We start from the raw sequence: 26,271 nt of genomic DNA on the forward strand, positions 1-26,271 counted from the left end.
TTCACGTAGACGACGTCAGATACACTGGAGTACACACACAGGATCCACAAGTGTTGTTGGGGGACATGCCTTCAGGAGCTACACAGGCATTCAACACAAAAGGTACTCCCAAGGCAAGGGATACTCACATGTCCATGGACTGTACCTTGGACAAGGCCAGTCAGAAGACAAAGGCACCTACTAAGAGCAGGGAGACTCCCAAGGGCAGGCCCACAGCAGAGGAAAGGGACACTCCCAAGGACAGTGACAAGACAAAGGCACCTCCTAGGAGCAGGGAGACTCCCAAGGGCAGGCCCACAGCAGAGGAAAGGGACACTCCCAAGGACAGTGACAAGACAAAGGCACCTCCTAGGAGCAGGGAGACTCCCAAGGGCAGGCCCACAGCAGAGGAAAGGGACACTCCCAAGGACAGTGACAAGACAAAGGCACCTCCTAGGAGCAGGGAGACTCCCAAGGGCAGGCCCACAGCAGAGGAAAGGGACACTCCCAAGGACAGTGGCAAGACAAAGGCACCTCCTAGGAGCAGGGAGACTCCCAAGGGCAGGCCCACAGCAGAGGATAGGGACACTCCCAAGGACAGTGACAAGACAAAGGCACCTACTAAGAGCAGGGAGACTCCCAAGGGCAGGCCCACAGCAGAGGAAAGGGACACTCCCAAGGACAGTGACAAGACAAAGGCACCTCCTAGGAGCAGGGAGACTCCCAAGGGCAGGCCCACAGCAGAGGATAGGGACACTCCCAAGGACAGTGACAAAACAAAGGCACCTACTAAGAGCAGGGAGACTCCCAAGGGCAGGCCCACAGCAGAGGAAAGGGACACTCCCAAGGACAGTGACAAGACAAAGGCACCTCCTAGGAGCAGGGAGACTCCCAAGGGCAGGCCCACAGCAGAGGAAAGGGACACTCCCAAGGACAGTGACAAGACAAAGGCACCTCCTAGGAGCAGGGAGACTCCCAAGGGCAGGCCCACAGCAGAGCAAGGTCCATCTCCCAAGGGCAGGGACACACACAGAGAGCAGGTGTCTACTGGAGACAGGTGCACCACAGACGACAAGTCTGCTGGCAGGAACAGGGCAGCGACCAGGGCACAGGCTACATCCAGAGACAACACTCCACCTAAGGATAAGGCACATCCTACGGACAAGGCATCTAGCATGGACAATGGCGCAATCAAGGACAGGCATACTTCACCCCTGGCTGCACTGAGGCTGATGTTTTCTACTGAACGCCAAACAGATGTCTCCGCGGCGGAGTCCCCCCATACCTCCACTCCCATCCAGGCCAGTCAGAAGCAGAGGAGGGTGTCCCCTGTTGTTGCATCCCCCATTACACATGATTCCGAGTCCAGGCGGCAGGCACAGAGCAAACGACAAGCAGGCTCCAGCACGTCCCCAGAAACCAGATCCCCGGCTGCAGATGCTCCACCTATGGTGGGTGGTGATTCTTTGGAGTCCCCACCACTTGCCAGTCCTGTCCTGTCCAGGGTGCACTCACACATCCCTAAGAAACGCAGACACACACCATTGACACCTGCCAACCCCGATTTGGCTCTAGGTCAGCTATCCCCAGCTCCCAGGCCCACCCTGCCTCCTGGCCCATACAGCCCTGTGGCTCATCATTTCAGTTGTCCCAGTGGCGCTGGTGCAGTTGATTCTCATGTATCAGATGGTGGCACAGTGTCAGTTGTGCCCTCTCCTGTTGCAAGTCCTGGCAGTGTATCTGGGTCTATGGCTCACGTGTCAGTTAGAAGATCTGTGGCTGTGTTGCACACTCCTGTTTCTGGTGCTGGCAGTCTGTCTGGGTCAGTGGCTCACGTGTCAGTGACTACATCTGTGGCTGTGTCTCACACTCCTGTTGCTGGTGCTGCCAGTGTGTCTGGGTCCGTGGCCCATGTGTGTGTCACTCGGGCTGTGGCTGTGTCTCACACTCCTGTTGCTGGTGCTGCCAGTGTGTCTGGGTCCGTGGCCCATGCGTGTGTCACTCGGGCTGTGGCTGTGTCTCACACTCCTGTTGCTGGTGCTGCCAGTGTGTCTGGGTCCGTGGCCCATGTGTGTGTCACTCGGGCTGTGGCTGTGTCTCACACTCCTGTTGCTGGTGCTGCCAGTGTGTCTGGGTCCGTGGCCCATGTGTGTGTCACTCGGGCTGTGGCTGTGTCTCACACTCCTGTTGCTGGTGCTGCCAGTGTGTCCGAGGCAGGTAGTTCACGCAGTCCCCCTGATTCTGTGATGTGAGGTGCTGAACACTTCACTCAAATGTTATTTCACATGGTGTGTCCATTGAGAACTGCGTGGCACTCTTGTGGTTCCTGTGACGGGTTGGTAGGGACACGTACTTGTGCAGCCTATGATGTACCTGCTCTGTACTCTACAATGCCCTGTTGATGCTCTGATACTGCATACTGCCCTCTCGTTACCTGCCTATGATGTACCTGCTCTGTACTGCGCATTGCCCTGTTGATGCTCTGATACTGCATACTGCCCTCTCGTTACCTGCCTATGATGTACCTGCTCTGTACTCTACAATGCCCTGTTGATGCTCTGATACTGCATACTGCCCTCTCGTTACCTGCCTATGATGTACCTGCTCTGTACTCTACAATGCCCTGTTGATGCTCTGATACTGCATACTGCCCTCTCGTTACCTGCCTATGATGTACCTGCTCTGTACTGCGCATTGCCCTGTTGATGCTCTGATACTGCATTCTGCACTCTCACGTGCTGCCTCTGATGGAGCTGTTCTGTGCAATGGACTGTTGATGCACTTGGCCCCTCTCACGTGCTGCCTCTGATGGAGCTGTTCTGTGCAATGGACTGTTGATGCACTTTGCCCCTCTCATATGTTGCCTCTGATGTACCTGCTCTGTTGGCCACACTGCCCTGTTGCTGTTCTGATACTGCATTCTGCCCTCTCATGTGCTGCCAGTGATGTGACTGTTCTGTGCAATGGACTGTTGATGCACTTGGCCCCTCTCACGTGCTGCCTCTGATGGAGCTGTTCTGTGCAATGGACTGTTGATGCACTTTGCCCCTCTCATATGTTGCCTCTGATGTACCTGCTCTGTTGGCCACACTGCCCTGTTGCTGTTCTGATACTGCATTCTGCCCTCTCATGTGCTGCCAGTGATGTGACTGTTCTGTGCAATGGACTGTTGATGCACTTGGCCCCTCTCACGTGCTGCCTCTGATGGAGCTGTTCTGTGCAATGGACTGTTGATGCACTTGGCCCCTCTCACGTGCTGCCTCTGATGGAGCTGTTCTGTGCAATGGACTGTTGATGCACTTTGCCCCTCTCATATGTTGCCTCTGATGTACCTGCTCTGTTGGCCACACTGCCCTGTTGCTGTTCTGATACTGCATTCTGCCCTCTCATGTGCTGCCAGTGATGTGACTGTTCTGTGCAATGGACTGTTGATGCACTTGGCCCCTCTCATGTGCTGCCTCTGATGGAGCTGTTCTGTGCAATGGACTGTTGATGCACTTTGCCCCTCTCATATGTTGCCTCTGATGTACCTGCTCTGTTGGCCACACTGCCCTGTTGCTGTTCTGATACTGCATTCTGCCCTCTCATGTGCTGCCAGTGATGTGACTGTTCTGTGCAATGGACTGTTGATGCACTTGGCCCCTCTCACGTGCTGCCTCTGATGGAGCTGTTCTGTGCAATGGACTGTTGATGCACTTGGCCCCTCTCACGTGCTGCCTCTGATGGAGCTGTTCTGTGCAATGGACTGTTGATGCACTTGGCCCCCCTCACGTGCTGCCTCTGATGTACCTGCTCTGTACTCTACAATGCCCTGTTGATGCTCTGATACTGCATACTGCCCTCTCGTTACCTGCCTATGATGTACCTGCTCTGTACTCTACAATGCCCTGTTGGTGCTCTGATACTGCATTCTGCCCTCTCGTTACCTGCCTATGATGTACCTGCTCTGTACTCTACAATGCCCTGTTGATGCTCTGATACTGCATACTGCCCTCTCGTTACCTGCCTATGATGTACCTGCTCTGTACTGCACATTGCCCTGTTGATGCTCTGATACTGCATACTGCCCTCTCGTTACCTGCCTATGATGTACCTGCTCTGTACTCTACAATGCCCTGTTGGTGCTCTGATACTGCATTCTGCCCTCTCGTTACCTGCCTATGATGTACCTGCTCTGTACTCTACAATGCCCTGTTGGTGCTCTGATACTGCATTCTGCCCTCTCGTTACCTGCCTATGATGTACCTGCTCTGTACTCTACAATGCCCTGTTGGTGCTCTGATACTGCATTCTGCCCTCTCGTTACCTGCCTATGATGTCGCTGCTCTGGTGCCCACTTTGCCCATGCTCACGCATACACTGTGATTATTCCCCTATTTTGTACAATAAAGGTAGTCTATCAAGTCTCGTGGTCTGTCGTTGTCATTCCTGCTTGCGTACTACAAATGTGTATTCGTATATGCTTCTCATCAGTGGTTTCGGTAACATGACACTCCCCCTCCCTACGTCACGTCCCTTGCTGGTATTCCCCTCCAGACAGCCAATGGTTTGTGCCTTACCTGCGTCGTCGTCCATAGTGGGCCATGACTAGGACGTGGTGGATCGCGAAGAGCATCGGGAAAGCGTGTAGCGCTGGGTCCATGGTGGTGGTCAGCTTGCGGTGGGTATCTCTGCTATGTCACCTATGTTCGCTGTGTGGATTCCGCCGTGTTCAGTCAGGTTGTTTTTCCGCTGCGGTTTTATGTGGAGTTTCCGCCATCTTGATTTGGGGGACGGTCTTAGACGTCAGTACGTACGGCGGGGCCTCCGGGAGTGTTCCGTCCGCCACGTGGTCGTGTGTAGTTCGGCGGCGGTGCGTCCTTTTCCGTCGCGGACGGAAACTTGACACGTTTTCCTATCCTGATATGGCGGACGGAGTATCCGCGGCTGGCGGACACGGAAAGGGCTTTTTCCGCCTACTCCAGGGCCGCGGTGGCTCTTCCGTCCGCCATCCTAATGAGCCCCTCAATGTTAGATATGGGGGTCTCTAGTTGGCAATGGTTATCACCTTTGTCCAAATAGGGACCCTTACTTCTAAGTCAGGACAAGGGGATTACTCTCCTTAATAACCCCTGCTCACCCCCTTGGTAGCTTGGCACGAGCAGACAGGCTTATCTCAGAGGCACTGTGTTAATCATTTGTGAATATACACAGTAAAACAGTGATAGCACTACAGATGGACACAGCACAGGTTTTATAAAAATAGGTATTCTTTATATAGACCTAAAACACAAGACCACAAACGACAAAAATCCACAATACTATACTAAAGATTACTTAAAGGATGATAAAAGTCTCTTAGTTCAAGTTGTTGGTAAAAGCGACAAAGTTCTCAACAAAGTTCTTGCATGCGGCACGCAAAGTAAACAAAAGGCTCGCAGAAGGGGAGATGCGTCGGTTCTGTGACCTGGGGGAACGTTTGCGTCCTTCCTCAATGCTTGCGCAGAGTAGGGGACTTGTCGTGAGCCTTACCGGTGCGGAGGTGATGCGTAGATTCTCGACCTGTTGCGGTGAGCAAGATGGCGCCTTGATGCGATGCGATGATGCGATGCGATGATCCAGTTGCAATGCGAGAAGATGGCGCCCTTGATGCGGCGGTGTGATGACGATGCGATGACGCCCTGGCAGCCTTGCGACGACTCTGTACTTTGGAGCCGCGACAGGCCCTGCGATGCGCTTCTCCGGTGATGCGATGACAGCTCTCTCGATGCGTCGCACTTCTCCGGCGATGCGACAGCAGACAGCTTCGATGAACACACGCTTCCAGGGAGATGCGACGAACTCTCGCTTCTCCGGCGTTGCGATGATTTCAGCTGCAGCGGCGACACGCTTCTTCTCGATGCGTCGTGCTTCCAGCTCCCAGCGGCATGCAAGTGACTGGAGTCAGAATTCCCAGCAAGGAAATTCAGGAGGGAGCTGGAGGTGAAGTCTTTTGGCCCTGAGACTTCAGCAGGAGGCAAGCACAGTTCAAGAGAATATATATTATATTGGAGAATATTCTGTAGAAGAAAGTCCTTACAAAGTTCATTCTCCTTTCCCTTGGCAATAAAGTAACCACTGCAGGCCAACCCAGCAAACAGCACACTGGCAGAGGGGCAGTCCAAACTCCTGCAGCTTCCTTGGTTCTTCTCCTTGGCAGAAAGGTTTCTTGTTCCAGAAGTGATCTAAAGTGTGTGGGACTGGGTCCCAATATTTATACCCCAAAATCCTTTGTTCTCTGAAGGCAGAGGCAGTTCAAACCAGTTCCTGAGCACTGTGTTTACATGACTCTTCTCTTCCTTTCACTGTGCAGGGCAGAAACATCAGACGCCCCACAGGAGGTGGAGCCAGCACAGGAGAGGGAAGATGCAGCTCTGGAGCACTCTGTTGACAGGATTCCCCTTCTTCTTTCACTGTGCAGGGCAGAGACATCAGACAAGCCACAGGGGGTGGAGCCAGCATTGTGGAGGGAAGGCCCAGCCCTGTTCAGGTCCCAGGTGCACTCTCCCCCTCCCATCTGGAGGTAAATCTCCATATTCACCACTGGGCTGTCCCAGGCTGTCTCCTGGAATTTCCCCAGCCCTGTCACACACAAACCCAGACAAGAAATACACAAGTCAGCAGAGGCGGGCTCAAATGGTTAGGCAAGCAAATACCTACTTTCTAAAAGTGGTATTTGCAAACACAGATATTAAAATAAACTTTACTAAAAGATGTATTTTATTATTCGGTGTTCAGGCATACTAAACTCGAATTTCTACCATGTTCCCTGAGTCAGTTAGGATTGTAGGGATGTAACAATCTTCACTGCCCTTCTAGTCTATGAGAACAGGTAGCCTTCAATAGTGAAAAACGAAAATGGCTGTAATTCACTACTAGAACATGCTACACACGTCAGAGCATGTTCTACCTTATACTTACAATGCACCCTGCCCTTGGGCCTACCATAGGGGTGTCTAATATGAAGCAAAGGGAAGGTTTAGGGACTGGCAAGTGGGTGCACTTGGCCAAGTGGACATGGTAGTCACAGACTACACACAGGCCTTGTAATGGCAGGCCTGAGACACACTTTACAAGCTGCTTCTGTGGGTGGCACAACCAGTGCTGCAAGCTTACCAGCAGCATTTGCTCTACAAGCCCTGGGCACACATGGTGCACTGTACTAGGGGCTTACAGTAGATCAAATAAGCCAATCATGGAATCCAATCAGTATATCAATTTAACATAGGGCGCACTTGCACTGTGGCAATGATTAGCAGTGGCACAGGGCCCAAAACATACAACCAGCAAAAATAGGTCAAAACAGAGGAGGCAATCCGTCAAAAATGGAAGGGAGACTCACGCCAATGATGTCAGGTCTAACACTTAACAAAAAAAATATTACACATACATAATAAAATACATAACAATAATACAAATATCGATATTAGTAACTTCGATATTACTTACATCAATATAAAAAATCGATATTACTTACCTTAGGGTCGATATTCTGTCCAAAGATATTCTTGACCTCGATATTATGTACCTTCGATATTTCCAACACGATATTTTTGTAGGTCGATATTTCAAACTTGATATTTAGACTGTGCACCCTGCTAGCACCAGTTGGGTGTCGTCGGCATATGAAGTTAGCCTCATCCCATGTGTTTTGATGACCCTGGCCAAGTCCGACACATAGATGTTAAATAAGGTCGGACTTAGCGAGGATCCTTGGGGCACACCACATGGGAGAGCGAATACTGGGGAGTAGAAGTCGCCTAGTTTCACCGATTGGGTGCAGTTGGCCAGAATTGAGGCTAAAAGGGCCCTGGCAGTTAGGTTGATGCCTATGGAGGAGGCAAGGTCGATGAGGGTGGCGTGATCGACCGTGTCAAAGGCGGCGGACAAGTCCAAAAGTATCAGGAATGCCGCTCGGCCTTGATCGTCAGTTGCCTGGATAAGGGTTGTTTCCCATCATGCCAGTGATGGCCCACTCAGTCACACCTAAGCTTCCAATGTGCGTGGCTGTCTAGGATGAATACACAAAGCCCAACTGTCAACTGCACCCAGTCATGTGACCAGAGATAGAGACTCCAGGCACCAAATGACCAATGCAAGATAATATCAACTTTCTAAAAGTGTAATTTTTAGAATTGTAATTTGAAATCCAACTTCACCATAAATTTGGATTTTAAATTAGGATTCCAGAGATACCAAACTGGAACCAGTTATATCTCCCCATTTGAAAAGTAAACATATAAGATATAATAAGGTAATCCCAATGCTATTCTATAGGTGATATAGACCTTGCAGTAGTGAAAAACAAAGTGTTCTCCAGACACTCTGTCTGAATTACCCTTGGAGACTCCTGACATCACCTTTTCGACTTCTTAAAAAAAATTCTCTATTCCTATTTGAAACTGCATCTTACCTCCTGAGAAAACCATCTATTGTTCATTATTTCAGCATTAAATGGTAGGCGCAGCCTTAAAGGGGTATTTCCCATCCTATCCTTGTGTGAGTCTCTTGGCTGCTCATCCCATCCTTGTGCAAGGCTCTCTGTTGTGTATCCCATTTCTGTGAAAGACTGTTTGCCATTCGAGTGTGTTTTACTACCAGAACAGGTAAAACTTAAAGGTACATGTCCTGCTTTTTAAATGCATTGCACCCTGCCCTATAGGATGTCCAGGGCCTATCTTAGGAGCAACGTATATGTAAAAGGAAGGTTTGATCATGGCAAAAGGTGTATTTTGCCAGGTCGAAATGGCACTTTAACCTGCACATACTGGCTCTGCATGGTGGCAGGCTTGAGACATGTTCGAAGGGCGAAAATCAGTGCTGCAGGCCCACTAGTAGCATTGACATTACAGGCCCTGGGAAGATGTGTGCACTGTACTATGGATGTTTAAGTAAATGAAATATGCTAATTGGGCATGAGCCAATATTACTATATTTTAGGGTGAGAGCACAGGCACTGTAGCACTGTTTAGCAGCGGGAAAGTGCACAGAGTCCTAAGGCCAACATAAACGAAAACTAAAGGGAAAAAGGGAAAACGTTTGGAGGTGACCCTGCAGAAAGGGCCATTTCTAACAAGCATAGACTGTTTATGAACAGAAGGCACAGCATAGTTCTTAGGACATGTGGAGCAACTAGCACAATCTCTGAAATCAAACAAACTAACGTGCAAAAGTGATCATCAGGAGTCAGGCCTGTGCTGGAGAGGTTATGGAGAAAGGGGCTCACTTCGGCATGTATGGAGGGGTTGCATACATATCAAGGCATTCTAGAGAGAGGACTTATCCCTCATAAAGTCCATAACAGGGGCAACCCTGTCCCTCCAGCCTCTGGTAACTTTCAGTTGCTGATCCAGAAAAGATTAGTGTTTTCCCCTTAACTACACTTCTAGGCAAACAAATCTCCCAATTGTTGCTTGTGGTAAGACACTCAATCATTCAAATGTGGATGTGGCCAGTGGCTCCCCCACTCACCATGTGGGAAGGCAAGGACTGGGCTATCTTTGTGATGTAAAATCTCTTTTTATAGTCCACAACAGGATCTACAAATCTAATAGGGTATGGCTTATAACACACATGAAGAGATCTCAGGTCCTGGGGCCAGACCCAGAAGTCGTGTCCGAAGTCCTGAGGTAGTCCCAAATTTGCAATGTATCCTCACCCCATAGAGCAGAGAACGACCACTCGCCATGAAGAGTTGGTATGTGGGCAGCTTGGGTTTCCATCCACAGAACTTATTGGTTAAACCTGATACCACAGGAGGCTGCGATCATCAGATTGTTTCTGATTAAACCCTGGACTTATGTAGACTAGCATTCACACAGCCTCTAATCACCTGGACAGCCATCTCCATACGTTACGTAAACATTTCTGTATCTGTGCTTTAAAATAAAACATTGAAAATAAAGGTGGTAAAAAGAGTACAATTTATAAATGTAAGTTGTGAATTAATAGATATTGGGAAAAAACTACTCAAGCACTGTTGAATGGACAAGCAGCAGAATTTTCATGGAGTGGTGATACTGTATGCATCAAGTACAAGTGTTACAGCTGGCCATGTCTGTACGTGGCACATGTGTAACACAAGTTATTTGTTTGGGGCAGGAAAAATAGTCAGATCAAGGACAAGTGGCACTTTCTATCAACCAGGTATAGGCATTAAGAAGAGGTGGCTGTGTCTTTATTAAGGATAAGCATAAGGCTCTATGATAAGGACAGCTGGCACATTTACCAGGATCTGTGTATTAAAGACAGGCAGCAGAGTCTTTGTGTTGCTGACAGTAGTACAGACACTTTTAATACTTCCATAGCAATAACCCTCCACCCATGTTTGCCACAAGGTTTTGGTGGCGATATAATTGCCACAGGCCAACTTGATGGAAATTCGGCTTGATTTACGAAATACAACCTATCTTACACTTATACAAATAGCCCAAGACAATGAGATTACTTTCAGGAGTTCATATTCAGAGGTTCTAAATGCTTGAACTGAATGTCAGCACATTCTGTGTCATCAACATGATGACTTTGTACCTTTACTGGATCCAACATGTATCCTGGTGTCACGTCCGCTGCTTACTTATGCCTATTTTAGAAAACTGTCAATCTCATAGGATTGCTTCTTGTTTATGCCGATACTTTCACAATTCAAGGTAATATTCATGTTGTTACATAACCTGTACCAGTCAATCATATCCCTCACATCCTAGTCCCTACTATCTGATAGCACAGATTATTTCTGAAAAGCAGTGACAACCCACCATGACTTTGTCCAGGGTCAGTAGGTTATGAATTACTTTCACACGTGCACAAAAGAATCTATATGTGTAGCGCGTATGCGTTTAAAGATGAATTGCCGATTAATTTAGTATGCGGCCATGTCTAGTAACATTTTAACAAGCTTGTTACTTGGCAATATAGGCATCATGGCTTTCATTGATCGATTGCGCATGCATTAGGGATTAGTTACCCGGATACATGCACATGCGCATCAAATACGCGCTGTCGCGCATGCGCTCACCTTCTTATTCCCGTAGGACTTCCCAGAAAGGGTTTACTTCCAGGTGTATTCCCTAAGTATTTAATGAGCACAAACGCCCTTGCCTAGTTTGGTTCACTATTGGCTGACATTCGGACTGGGTAGGTGCACAGGAGGCAGCACCCGGGGACAAACGTAAGGCTAGATTTAAATTCCGCAGAAGGTATCTGTACATCTCTACTCAGTAACTTCTGAGTTGGGGTCACAGTCTGACTCATGGCTGCATATGTCTCTATTTCTATTCTGTTGTCTAGTGATTCGAAGCCCGGTAATGTGCGGGCGCCGAATGTTGTTGCCAGAGAAGACATCGCTCAAAAAGCGAGGTGAGCACTTTGGAGGATTAATAAGTTTGACGGCACCCATTGTTTATGGTGCCGCCTTTTGCATTTATTGACGCCAGTTACTGAGAGTTTGAGTCATGTTCATAATACATTTGGGGCAACTGCTTGTACCACGCATGCGATTGACGAGTAGATGTAGTTTTCGTCACTGAGGGGTTCCCTAGAGATCTTGATAGTGATATCTCTTTAGGGGGGGTTCCCTATTGAGTAACCTTCGGTGCTCTGAGTGTCTCATGAGCCAGTTTTGTTGTTTTTTATGTGAAAACGATGTGCACACATTGGTGGCACATTTTATGACATCAAGTTGTTACTGATGTGCATATATCTTTGTTTTACTATGTTCTCTCTTCCTAGGTATTGAACAGGAGCAGTACATACAATGAAGCTGTAGCCAGACTACGGGTTTACAACCTTACCGCCCGCCCTGTTGAATTTAGAGGGTATTTTAATTTAATTCACGTGCACATAATTTTATAATACTGGTCCTGATGAAGCGCAAACGACCCTTAAGGCGACGGAGGCGCGAAACATGTCGACCCATGACCTTCTTGATTCCTGGGGTTAGTATACCTACAGGAACAAGATTTTATTGGGCAGTTAAATCTGCTAAGGTTATATATATTAAACATCTGCTGCATATTTACCCCTTTTCAACCTAATTTTCACTTTGCACGCACTTGTTTACCCTCATTGGACCCCCACCCCACACACCCACTTGCACCATCCGGCTGTCCTAAAAAGATCTCCGATAAAGAGACCCTTCGGGGGCCCGTAGGGAATTGCAGCGCCGGCCCTACGAGGAGCAAACGCCCGATGATGAAGCATGACACCCCCATGGGTGTGTGAGGGCAACAGAGGACGAAATATGTTTTTCCACTCCTTGGGTGGGTCCTGTGTGCCTAAGGTATTGCTTTCCTTTTTCCTCCCTCCTTCTTGCAACCCTTTCTTTTAATATACAGGTGACTATTTGCACCCGTGCGTTTCAGGTGACTATTTGCACCAGACGCTGAGGAACAGTGTCCGCTTTTTGTTTTGATATTGATATAGGAGCATGGACACTGGACTTTAATAGCTCCAGGGTCCCCCCTCTCTTCTTTTGTTGATAAACCCACCATGACCCTCAACGAAAAGTCAGAACATACCCTGGATGCGGGAAAAACAAAGGGGTGGAATATATTAACAATTAAGTGCTAATGGCAGATCTGTTGTGTCAGATGTTGATATCCCTCATGCCCCTGAAAATGTTCAAAGATTCTTAACACTGGCAACAAACTGGCATCCCTTACACACAGTCAAAGAAAAAACCTCCAATATTTCGTACACAATTGAGCTGAATGCCAGTAAGAGCGTAATTAGAAATCTTGAAAACACATGGAGAAAAAATGCAACCCTTGAATGAGACTACAGAGAAAAATCAACAAGGGCTTATCGCTTATGGGCAAAGCCCACTATTTCAAACCTCCCTGAGGCATGCTATGTTGTTACAATATGTGAAATTGGCTGAGATTAAATTAGCAAAGTCATTTCCCACCAGAGACAAGAGTAGAGAGGTTAATGCCTTCTCCCAGTTATGGATTACCGTGGAGAAGTGGGCTGCAGGAGGTCAGCATTAGTGGAAAGAGGACATAAGCCACACACAAGATGATCACAGAGGGCCACATTATGAATCTTGCAGTCCAAGGACCTTCAGACTCTTAGTTGCGCAGCGGTGGTGGTTCACCATGCTGCCCGCCAAACTACAAAATCTTTTAATTTGGCGGGCGGGAGATAACGACTCTTGGCGGTGTGTGGGCATGGCCGTGGTGTACCATCTGCACCACCAAAAGTCGTAATCTCGCCCTTGATGTTTCTGGACTTGACAAAAACTCTATTGAACTGCATGTTCTCACATATGACACAAACGGTGTTCTGTGCTGGTTACCAGAGGATGTAGGATGTCAGCTGCCGTCTTCTCATGTGGGAGCAGTGATAGAGTGCAGTCAGTGCCGCAAATTTCACTGGAGAGGTCCAAGCACAATACGAGGGAAAGCGAGACCCTTCTTAAAAGGGGAGTGGGGGGGACAAGACACTTACATTTCCTACATCTAAAATACTAATTGGAAGGTGGGGGGGGGGACACAGGATAAAAAGTAACCAATTAGGGTGATAAGAGGAAGACCTCCAATAGGCCAGTCCCCAGAAGTAACTGATACCCTCTCTTCTGCACAGTGCTTGCAGTTCCTACAGTGGGTCCGCATTCTTATTTTGGACTGTCACCAAGCTACGAATAAGCACTTCAATAATGGGGAAAGAACCTTTATTGAAGATTCCGATTCCAGAATATGCCCCAGACTGCATATACAGAACAAATATGAGATAATGCATGTGTGTTGTAGGCGAGTGAAATGAATACTCATATTTTGTAGGAAGTGCAGTGACAGAGTCATCTCTCTCGTGTGAAGGCCAAACACCACAAAGCACTCCTCCAAACCATTAAACACTGTCAACTCAGGCTAAATAACATCATTCCATGTTTAGTCTATAGTGCCAACTATTTCTCAAGAAAACTGTTAAATAAAACATAATAAGATAAACATTGAGTTACTAAGAATAACATATCCATTTATATATCCAAGATGCGCTGCTAAATGGAATCATTGTGGCTCTACACACTTTAGTAACAACATTTCTGATCGATATGCACCTAGAAGGCCTCTGGCATTGATCTTGTTTCTAGTGGTTGGCCATACATTGTGTAAGAGTGGGTAAACGGTGTAGTAAAGTTGAGAACTGGCAGTAGTACTTCTTTAACATGGTTAGCCATTCTCAATATATTACGTAAACCTATCACCATCCCTCAAAAAGCATACACCTATATATATACTGTATTATTTCTCAACTGCCCACAGTATATTAGATGGGTGCACTGGTTGTTTATTTCCCTGCAGTCTGAAAGATGCATGGCTTAGCTGTAGTGTGAAGACAACCACGTTAGACTTCAGCGACTGTCCTGAAACCATATACTTTGTACACAATGTTTCAACGTGTGCCTTGACTACTTTTACCAAGCAGACTCCTTTCTTCTTGTTGGTTGGCTTACAGTTCAGCAGAGACTGATCTAGCATGACAGGCAATGATATCTGACCACTGCAGGGCCTAGGCCTGGCTCCCAGCTACATGCGATAAAGTCACTTAAGGTCATGTGCAATATTTGAGTACAGAATAAACATTACCGCACAATTATGTTATGCCTTATAAAGCAAGAGTCCTACCTTCCACCTTTGCTCGTCATCCTTATGGTATTGCAGTTTATATTTCACTTCACAATTGCTCAAATTGTGAACATCCTTCGGTGACTGCCACTGCATGACCATCCATCCCAAGTAACCAGGATCCACAAACTGGAAATCACTGGGTGGGGCAACTACCATAGGAAAGGCATCAAAATTAAATGAAAAGGCCACAGTCAGTTCACCCCAGTTTTTACCTCTAAGGTACAGTGTCTTAGAAGCATACATTGGAACAAGTCACACCATTAGTGTCAACACTTTCATATACTGGGCATCGGCTGGAGGTGACCACAGGAATACATTGTATTTGGTATCCATTTTTCTGTATAAAATAGTGTTTGCTCTCTGAACGGGTTATGGTAAAAGTGCTATGTGCCAGTGGGTGTACACGAAGTTACCATGCATTATCCCCCATTTTCTGTTCTGGAAAATGAATTGTGGGATCAACCATGGTGCATTCTATAATTGTGCTACATTGATTTACCTCTCAGTTTACTGCTCAGATCTAAATATTGGCCATCCATTGTCACTAATGGGCTACGCATAAAATATTTTAATAAAATATACATAATACTTTTTACGCTACCTATATGGTTGCCTTCAAGCTTTACAAATCATTAAGAACCCCTCTAGTATTTTGATAAGTTAAGTTTTTTTTATTGATATTCTTGCACAGTTTCTATTTATTAGTAGTTCTATCTTATGATTATTAATAGCATATGTATAATTGTTTCTTCTCCCTCCCTTTTTAATTTGTTGTAACATTATATTATATTGTACCTGTTAAACTTTATTGATATTGATAATCCTCATATATTTCTATTTGGTACTTACATTGTACTATTTTTTGTATTATCTATCTGTTAACTTAAAATCTAATAAACTTTTCTGAACAGAAGAAAGAACCCCTCTGTGTAGAAGAGGATTGATAGAATGCTGACTTTAACTCCCTCTTCCATAAGATCCTATTATGTGATATAAAAACTTCCTCACGTTTAATAAAAGGTTCCAAATGTTTTATATTATACTGCACAACTGGCATGCTGCAGTGCTAGTGATATCGATAACATCAGTTTACAAGGTTATTTAGATCAGGTTTCCACACCTGCCTTAGTATGCTAGGGTAACCATGATGTGTGGTCACTCTGTGTCATTCTGTTTTTATTTGTATAACTTGTTCACAGAAACAAGTCACATCCAATAAAAAATCATCATCAAATCATAAAAATGCTAGCTGAAAACAGATGTGAACTATAATGCGGATCAATAAAACAGACGGGCTTGCAGCGCCTTGCACTATAATAGTGTCAAAAGGGTGCACATCCTTATTGGAAAAGAAATTTTAGGAATGCCACAACTTTTTCACCTGGTCCGAGTGGCGAACAGTTGCGCCTCACTGGCTGACTTCTATGCCAGTATACGCGGTCTCTTCAGACAAATAGGGCCAAGTCCCTGTGACATTTGCAAATGAGGCTAATAACATATCCTACCCATTTGAAATGAAATTAAATGAAAATGTATAAAGCACGGGTTTGCCCAGAGACGTCTTGGCGCTACTAGCCACAGAAGGGAAAAAATTAAAAACCAGGATTTCACAGAAACACAGAAATCAAGCATGTCAAGACACGAACCCATCCATATCCATACTATTATTATAAAGAGAGAGCCCAATCCTTTGAGGTGGGTAATCTCAGTAACCACAGCACCAATCACAACACCCAATACAGCGTTGGAAAGGGCAGTTGCAGCAGAAGGAAATAGGCTATGCAGACGGCCACCATATACATTTTTTTTAAAAATTGTTTTTATTAACTTTTCAAGAAACAGTGGTGTTCATCACAATCATACAGTGCAAGACATACAATTGTACCGTAGGACACCATATACATTTAAAAGGTAAAAGAACCGTGCCAGCAAAGTAGTCCCTTGTGGTCGTATCTGCGTTGTGCTGCGGGTGTGGGCTGGGGGCGTGACTAATGCTGGGGGCGTGACAAATGCTGGGGGCGTTTGTCCGCCCTTCATGCCATGTGAGTCGTACATACAAGCACCAATTACGTTGCTGCGCAGCGTCATGGGGCACACTGGGGGCGTGACACTCTGGGGGCATGAGAAACACTGGGGGCGTGTGGTACTGCCATCACATCGTGGGCTGTGGGCATGTGCTGGGGGCGTGACAAATGCTGGGGGCGTGACAAATGCTGGGGGCGTATGTCCGCCCTTCATGCCATGTGAGTCGTACATACAAGCGCCAATTACGTTGCTGCACAGCATCAAGGGGCACGCTGGGGGCGTGACTCTCTGGTGGCATGAGAAACACTGGGGGCGTGTGTCCAGCCTTCATGCCATGTGAACGCAATTGCGCCGCATCAAGGGGCATGCTGGGGGCGTGAGAAACGCTGGGGGCGAGTGCTACGTTCCGCCCTTCATGCCATGTGGGTCGTACATTAATCAGAAGATCATCTGCTGTGGCTGTGTGCTGGGGGCATGACAAACGCGTTCAGCTGGAGGCCTGGTAAGTAACATTACTGCTGCCTCTCCTGCGCGCTGTTACTGAACTCTCTCCTTCAACGAAATTAGACCATCAACTAGGGCTCTAGCCGGGCTCAGGCGGCGGATCAGTACACTAATTACACGCGCCTGATAACACCAACCAGGGCTGCAGCTGGGCCTCAATGGGGGAACACACGCCTGCGAACATCAAACAGGCCTGCATCTGGGCCTCAAGCGGGGGAACACGCAAATGAGCATGTCTGCGGGGACAATTACTGCAGCCTCTCCTACTCGCTGTCACTGAACTCTCTCATTAAACGGATTTACCCGCGGCTGATAACTCTCTCATTCAACGACATTACACGCGCCTGCTAACATCAACCAGGGCTGTAGCCGGGCTCAGGCGGCGGATCACTACACCAATTACACGCGCCTGCTAACATCAACCAGGCTGCAGCTGGCCCTTCTCCGTCCCAATTCTAATGAAAAAAAAAATGTTGTCTACAGCAAGATTTAAAAATAAATTGCCCTTGCCAAATAAACACATTACACACATTCTATTTCATACCCAGACAACGTCGGGACGGGCTTCTAGTTAATTATAAAGCCTTGATTTTAGCGTTTTCCTACAGGAAAGAAGGCTTGAGCTTTTCTTTAGGTGAGGTAGAAAATTCCACAATTTAGCGGCACAAACTACAAAGCTTCTACCGCCTTAATGTGACGTTCTCAATTTGGGAATGCCCACATTATTGTCTGACGAAGAGCGCAGAGAACTGGATGGGATGAACCATGAGAAATTTTGCTCCAGATAGTCGGGGCCTGAATCATGGAGAGCCTTAAAGGCAATATACAAAGCCTTGAAGTCTATGAGCTTCCTAACTGGTAGCCAGCCTAACTGGAAATGGGCCTGTGATGCTGACTGATGCTTAGGAATCCCAAGCAGCAGGCGAGCTGAGGCATTCTGACAAACTTGCAGTTTAAACGTTATGGCTGCATGCTGGTATAGAGGGCATTATAATAATCCTGGTGGAAAGCACAAGAACGTTAACAACCGTCTTCTGCAAATCCTGCGGGATAAAATAACCCTTTTTCTCTGAATTGTCAAGGTGAAAAAGAAAGATGAATTCACTGCATATATTTGCTTTTCTAATGACAATTTGTCATCAAAAGGAATCCCTAATTTTCTCATTTTAGTGACAGGGATAGGCAGGGTACCCAATTTTTTTTGGCCACTAATTTGGGGACCAAAAAGAGGTGTTATTACTCAATAAAAGAATCTCCGTTTTTCCGGAGTTCAGTTAAAGGTAGTTAGTTGGCATCCATTTGATTATTTGTTTCATGCAGCTGCGAAATCTGACCGTAGTGTCCTCCGATTTACCGGACACTGAGACCACAATCTGAGTATCATCCACATCGGATGATAACAACAAGACCCGCACAAGGGAAATTATACATACATTATATTGCTTGCAAGAGTATGCAACAGTTATTCACAAATGTACAATATTAGCTCTTTCCAAGAAGAAGTAAGGTCCAAGTCTTGAGATTTATGAAGTAGGGCTTTTTATTCAAAGATAAACAGGTTGAAGATTCAAGAAATTGCTAGCAGCCACACGCAGTAAACGCGATCGGCGCCCTGAATGTAGATACAGAGCTCTGTTTGCATACTAACCGGATTGGGATGCGTTACCCTCGTGGATTATTAGAATGCTTAAAAGAACACGCCGTGAGGCTCATTTTCCGTGGGGATGTTAGCCTTCAGTGAAGGACTTCAAGTTTATAGCCCGGATAATTGAAAATGTTTACGTAAGAAGGTGGAGCTCTGGCTACAGTAAATTTACACTTGTTCTAGTATATTTGCCCTCGTAGTCCTGATGAGGCGTGGAATAAACAGAGGCTGAAACGCGTCGACACACATAATTGGAAGACTCCAAAACAAGAAATTTGTTTGAACACTGTTAATGAAATAATTATTCAAGAGAGTGCCATTTCAAGAGAGGTCTAAAGTGGTAAAACCTCATACACTCCTTTTTTCATTGCTTTTGTGTTTGTTTTGGTGATCTTAAGAGAAGGAATGTCATGGAAAAAATTATATATTGACATTCTTGTTCAAATAAGTGGGGCATTAGAACCGTGAGTTTGGTTCTTGAAAAAAAGTGTATATATGTATGTAAGTTCAAAAGTATATGTGTTTTTTGTATATATATATATAAATCGTGTACAGTTTTTGTTTAAAGCAAGAGACCAATAATCAAGGTCGAGTGTGGTTTAATTAAAAGAAAAAGTTGAACTATATATTGGATTTTTGCTTTATGCGTTTGGCTATTTTTTGGAGACACTCTAAAGTGAAATTATCTCAATTTAATTGTGTGGAGAAGGACTGTCCCAAGACTGGACAATTGATGGTATCCAGTCTTTCAAACAAAAAAACAAAATAGTGTTCCGTAGGCTTTACGTTGTTGTTTTTTCTTGTTATATACCCAAAAGCCTATGGGTTATATGGGTGACCCCTGTATTTTGTTCATATTCTTTGTCCAGAGTAGCTCTTAAATCTTTAGAAGCAATAATCAGGGCTGATTCGGTGCCTGTTCACTCCTGAACCCAAATTGGGATGAGTCAAGGAGATGATTAGAATTGATAAACAAAGCCAGTTCTTTGTTTATAGCCTTTTCAGCAATTTTGGCCAGAAAGGGGAGACGTGATATTGGCCGGAAATGGCTGGGATCCAATAGGCTGAGATTGGATTTCTTCAGTAAAAACAGAATGGAGGATTTTTTCCAGGCTTTTGGATAATATGCCAGGCTAAACATTTCATTGAAAATGTTAACCAGCTGTCTCTGTGGCTAATTTAATTATCTCAGAAGAACAGGGATCTAGGGATCCAGATTTTATGGATTTACATATGCTCAGCACCTGATCGGCACTGAGCAATGGAAATTAAGAGAGTAAAGATGTGCCAGTGGGAGAGGAAGAGTTTCCACGATGTACTGGAGATTGCCACCGGAATCTAGTGCATTTGAGCTGTCTAAAGGCTTATTTTTACCAATTCTTTAGAAATACACAGAGTAAGCTTTGGCTCCACATGGAAGAGTAGAACTGTCTAAACCCATACTATTGACTGCTTGGTGTATCATTCCTCCCCCTTTTGGGTGCTAGCACTGGAACTATTTTACATCTCAAAAGTACACTGAATCATGACTCTTGAGGGCCAGCCTCTGTCCTATTTTAATCACTCGCCCCAGGGTGAAGCTTTAAATTCCATTCTTGTAGCAAATGACTTATGGTTTTTAAACAATTACGCTTGTAACTCTTCTTTGCAATGCTGACCTATGTTGGTGATGGGAGGGCCAGTTCCATCGATTTTTTGTTAATAACTAGAAACTTTACTACACTCATTCAGGAATTTATGGTTAACCCAAATTGTGCAAGTGATCACTATCCTCTTATTGCTTCTCTCAATTTAAAGCCAAAGACAGGGAAAAGTGGTGAATATCCGATTCAATATCATCCCAATAAAGGAATTAGTTTGAAATGGGGACAAGTAAACCCTTCTAAATTTGAGGAAGACATCATTAAAAGTAATATTAATCTAAACGATGGATGTTTGCAACTAGACTCCTCCCCGGTTGCAATTATCCAAGATTTTGAGTTACTTTGCTCAGACATAGCCAAAAAAGCTGACCAGAAATGCCCCCAAAAAGCAACCCTTGGAGGCAGGATGGTTTAATATGGAATGTTCCAGGGCCATAAGGAACTAAAAAGCGCCCTTCGTCTCATTCCTCATGATACAGATCTAATTAAACTCATATGGCACAAATATAAAAATGTGATTGGAGAAAGAAAGGCAGAAATGAGGAGGGTGGCATGGGAGGATCTTGAAAAAGCAGGAGCTCAAAAGATAAAAGAAAATTGGGAAACCATTAATCGGCCATTTTCCTCTGAAGATGTGAGGCAAATGGACTCGTTGATCATGGGTGACTCATGGAAAGTTCACTTCTCTGGTATTTTTAAGACCCTACTCAAGGTAATAGACGTGAACCAAAGGGAGATACCCAATGATATAATTATAGCCACCCAACTTAGTTTGGCTATCACAGTCGCTGAGGTGGAGGAGGCCTTAGTGCAGGGTATTTGCTTGAAAGCCCCTGGCCCAAACAGGGTCCCCTTGACCTTTTTAAAAGAAATTAAAGTCTATAGGCAACTTTAATTACAAATGTTTTTAAAGCAGCCATTATTGGCACTTTGCCCGCATCATGGATGGAGGCAATAGTGATCCTTGTTTTTACAAAAGGGCAATAGGAACAATCTGACATGCTATAGGCCTATTCCATTGATTGATGCCACAGCTAAAGTACTAGGTAGGGTCCTTCTCACCCGCCTAGAAGTCTGGGCCTTCACTACAGGAATTATACTTAACACACAATATGGTTTTAGGAGGTGGATGGGCACCACTGAGCAATGTCTTAATTTGTCTCTAATTGTTAGTAAACACATGAAGGTCAGGAAGGGCTCCATCCACCTGGCTTTCATGGACTTATCTAGTGCCTTCGACACTGTTACTCAGGATAAATTGTGGGCCATGATGGAAGCCATGGGAGACGAAAAGGCATTAGTAATCCTCATCCATAACTATTTTACATCTCAAAAGTACACCGAATCATGAGACACGAGGGTCTATTTAACATAACAAATATGCAGCGCGTCATCACACATAACATTATTTATTTATACAAACATTATATACAGAAATCAAATATGTTTTTCAATTCATCAAGTGTTTTTTGGTAATTGCTTTAGCTTGAACAGTTTTTCGTGTCTCTCTCACCAATTTCACATCTACCAGCCAGATTCATGAAGGTGCCAATCTGTGATTAGCAAATTGCGAAAAATTGCGAATCGCAATTTGATAATCGCAGAATGGCATTCATGTAGAAATACGAACCAAATATGCGAATCGCAATCGATCGCAATTGCCGATTGCGATCTTGCCACAATCGCTAATTAATCGCAGAATCGGCATTTTTCATGTAGAAATTGCGACCTCGCAATTAGCGATATCGCATTTTGCAAGATCGCAAAAACGGGAAGTCGCATTTCGAGCCCACTGATGACATCACAACCAGGAAGTAGGCTTACCCCACCCACAAACAGAACACAGAGCCAGAGATTGGGAGCAGGATACTGAAGAGCTGCAAACCTTAGACTGTGCTGCACCCCAGCAGGAAAAAATTCACCTGGATGTCCCAGGATGCAGTAGGGAGCAGTGTGCAGGAGAGGAAGCGAAAACGAAAGTTTTCAGAAGCTGAACTGGAGCATCTGATTGAGGAGGTCACCAAGGACTATGCCCGGCTCTTTGGCAAAGACTCCCGGAGGGTGCCAGAGGCAGATAAGCGCAGGATCTGGCAGCGCATCTGCGCTAAAGTCAATTCGGTTGGGGTGACCCAGCGGTCAAGTGATGAGCTTAAAAAGTGCTGGTACGACCTGAGAGGTCGGTCTAAGGAGCGTATTGCCGAGAGGCTTGGGGAGCGACTGGCCACCGGTGGAGGGGAACCTGTAGCCACACCGAACACCCCATTGGAGGACCTGATAGAGGACACTATTGCACCAGCAGCCTGTGTGGGGGTCATGCAGCTGGACTCGTCTCGACCCAGCCAACAATCTGAAAGTAAGTGCCATGCGACTGCGACCCTGTCCCCCAACAATGCCCATGACTCCTGAGCTAGCAATATGACATCCCCAACAATGCAGCCCATGCACACCTGAAAAGCCCCAATGCATTGTGGTAGACGTAGTGAAATCATATACCCCCAGTTAGCTGAACACAGCCAGAGCTGTAAATTCAAAGTAAATCCTAAAGCCAGTCAGGGAAAGCAAGCCTGCATGCATGTATACCCGGCCCATCACAGCCACCAGCAGTTATACCACCACCACCACCCCGTGCGGACAGGGCCACCCCTGCAGCCACAGGTGTGCAGCCCACACCCCAACAAACAGCCACAGCAGTGGAACAGGCCCCACCAACTGCACCTAGGAGGCAGACGAGGCGCACAGCTGGAGCCAGATCACACACCAGCGCACTGAGGCGCCAGCAGCGTCAGGGCTCAGCAGGCACGGGCAGGGCGCTCCTACTACCTGATCCTGGGCTGCCCATTGAACGCTGCATGCTGGCGGTGAACCGTACACAGGCGTGTCACCTGGCAGCAATTCACACCCAGCTGCAGACGACAAGTGACAATATTGCCCAGATGACCGCTGCTGTCAGAGAGAACAGCCAGCTGCTGGTAGCCCAGCAGGACATGACCCGCCGCCGCCACCGCCAACTACTGGCCCGCCTATCGGCCTACACCCAGTCAAACCATGTAGTTGGGAATGCAACATCAAAGCTGGCACGCAGGTCACTTGCCATGCAGGGCCAGATGGTGCAGTGTTGCCAGGATGTGGCCAGGTCACTGGATCTTCTTACAGCAGCAGTGCTCGGCAGCCAGTCCACTGCCCATGGAGAAGCAGAGGGGCCTGACGACGTGAGCGAGGTAGCGTCAACTAACAGCAGCGCATCCTTGCCACCGATGCCTGTATGACGCCGCAGCAGCAGGGCAACAGCACCAACTAGGGCCAACACCGTCCCTCGGGACACAGATAGACGACTTGGGGCGTCTCGTCGTAACCGACACTGAAACCTCAGACTCTCTCAGGGAGGCCATCCAGTATACCCCTGCAAGCCCACTACCCCAGCATGGGGAGGTATGGAGTAATACTCTCTTCATGAGACACCAGTATAAGTAAAGGCCAATTTATTGTGCATGAACAATAAAGAATAATGGTCTGACTTGAATCACACTCATGTCATTATTACATTAGTCATGCATGAGTGCAGTGTTTTGTGAGGGGAATGGGTGCACTAGAAACAGTTAATAGTGATGTGGTTGCATGACGCACATGTGGAGGCGGGCGGTTGGCCCCTTCTGACTCACTGCCAGACATCTCAACAGGTATCCTGCGCTTGGTAGCAATGTTGTGGAGTATTGCACACACGGCCACGAGGCGGCAGCAGACCTCAGGTGTGTATTTGATGGCCCCACCAGTCTTGTGCAGTATCCGGAAACGGCTCTTCAATAGGCCAAATGTCCTCTCAATGCAATTTCTTGTTCTTATGTGTGCTGCATTGTAACGCCGTTGCTGTGGTGTGGCAGGGTTGAGGTATGGGGTGAGGAGGTACTCCCGTAGACTGTAGGCGCTGTCACCTGAGGGTGATAAGCACAGGGTGAGTGCCTGTTCTGCGCTGATACATGATCACAGTGTACTATATGGGGGCATGTGTACTTACCCAGTAGGTGTCCTTCGCCAAAGTCTCCCCTGGACAGTCGTGTGTGAATGCCGCTGTGCCGGAAGATGAAGGAGTCATGTGTGCTGTCCGGATATTGTGCCACTATGTCCGTGATGTAATTTTTGGCGTTGCACACCATCTGGATATTGAGGGAGTGGTAGGACTTGCGGTTGCGGTACAAGTATTCCGTTTGTGCTGGTGGGCAGATGTGGATGTGGGTACAGTCAATGCATCCAATTACATGCGGGAAATGTGCAATGTTATAGAATTGCAGCTTGGTGTCATTCAAGTCCTGTTGGGTGGTGGGGAATGATATGTAGTGGTGTAGCCGGGTCAGCATTGCATCCAGGAAACTCCTTAGGCAGCGGGACATGGAGGGCTGGGATATCCCCCCTGCAACAGCAACTATCCCCTGGAAGCTTCTGGAGGCCAGTAGGTGCAGGCTGCACAATACCTGCACATGTGTGGGCACGGCATTGGTCCTCCTTGTTGGGTGCTGCATCAGGGGGTCCAGGTCCTGGATGAGCTTGATGATCAAAGCCCCACTCAGGCGGTACTTTGCATAAATTTGCTCCCTGGTTTGGCCCAGGAGGGTGACCCGCTGGCGGAATATCCGCTCCTGGATCCTCTGACTGTTCTGTGCTGCTCGCTGTAGCCTTCGCCGCCTCACCAACATGTATAGTCCAGGCATTGTGAGAATCCTCAGGCTCCAGCTGCATGTCCTTAAATGTGTTTGGTCAGCCCTGCACCTGTTGGTAGTTTGTTAACCGTTTTTTGAAGAAAAAAAAAATTTCCTTACTGGTTACCACCTGATTTGTGTTCTTCTTATTTTGCGCGTCGCAAATAGCGATTTCCAGGTATTTTGCATTTAGCGATTTTTCATGAATGTCGATTGCGAATGTTTTGCGACTTCGCAATTTAATTCGCAGATTCCATGGTTTCTCGCAATTTCAAAATCGCTAATGCCCATCCTCCGGGATTCTGCGAATTTAATAGCAACGTCGCTATTTTTTTTTTGCGAATTCGCTTTTTTGATCTTTTCTGTGTCATGAATTCCTTTTCGTCAAATTGCGATGGCAATTGCGAATTCGCAGCAATTGCTATCGCAATTTGGCTTCAAGAATCTAGCTGTATGTCTTTCTGGTTGCCTTTCAATATATTTTTATTTCCCTTTCTTTTTCACTCCATGGATTTCCCTTCTGTTTGCTTTCTTATATCCAATGTTATTTTCGTCGAGTTTTTTCCAATAAATAAGCTTTGACAAAGCCAATATATCTGATTTCAATGAGCTAACGTTTTCAAATACAGGCATGCATAAAGACTGTTTGCACATGGTACCACATTAAAGCCACTTCAATTGGCTTTGGCAATGCTTGTGTTTGTAAAGCCAAAAAAACAGTGTGGCATTCTGAATTCCAGTAGCCACTGATACTCGTATGTAGGGTGACTAAGTGAATGGTGTTGGCCTAACTGATTTTAAAGTTAATCAAAACAGGAGAAGAGGAAATGCCATTTTAAGTCTTGTACAGTCTAAAATGATCCTTTTATGCTACTGCTATTGAGAACAAATACATTTCCACATTTGGAGTTCTGATAATGTTAAACTTTTTCACCATTTTAGTATAAGCCTACAGGTAGCCAAACGAAGTCAGGAGGGAGCTTTTTCAACTGAGTATTGAGAACAAAGGGAGTACATCTGTCATAAAAGGGTTTATATTTAACACAGAGGGGATCAATCAATCAACCAGATGGACACTATAGGACACTCCATCCAAACCTTCCTGCGCCCCACTGACACATAGATAAATCTGCATA

General features: G+C 46.3%; 1 protein-coding gene across 4 annotated transcripts in view; it reads right to left on the bottom strand.

Moving 5' to 3' along the window:
- Positions 1–26,271, bottom strand: part of IL13RA2 (interleukin 13 receptor subunit alpha 2) — a 774,005-nt gene that overhangs the window by 550,639 nt on the left and 197,095 nt on the right. For all 4 annotated transcript variants that reach the window (XM_078688528.1, XM_078688529.1, XM_078688531.1 and 1 more), the window contains one exon: positions 14,625–14,776. In XM_078688528.1, coding sequence (XP_078544654.1) covers positions 14,625–14,776 — 152 coding nt within the window. The remainder of the gene's footprint in view (positions 1–14,624; positions 14,777–26,271) is intronic.

This window comes from Lissotriton helveticus, chromosome 4_1, assembly GCF_964261635.1.
Source record: "Lissotriton helveticus chromosome 4_1, aLisHel1.1, whole genome shotgun sequence".
Classification (NCBI taxonomy): Eukaryota; Metazoa; Chordata; class Amphibia; order Caudata; family Salamandridae; genus Lissotriton; species Lissotriton helveticus.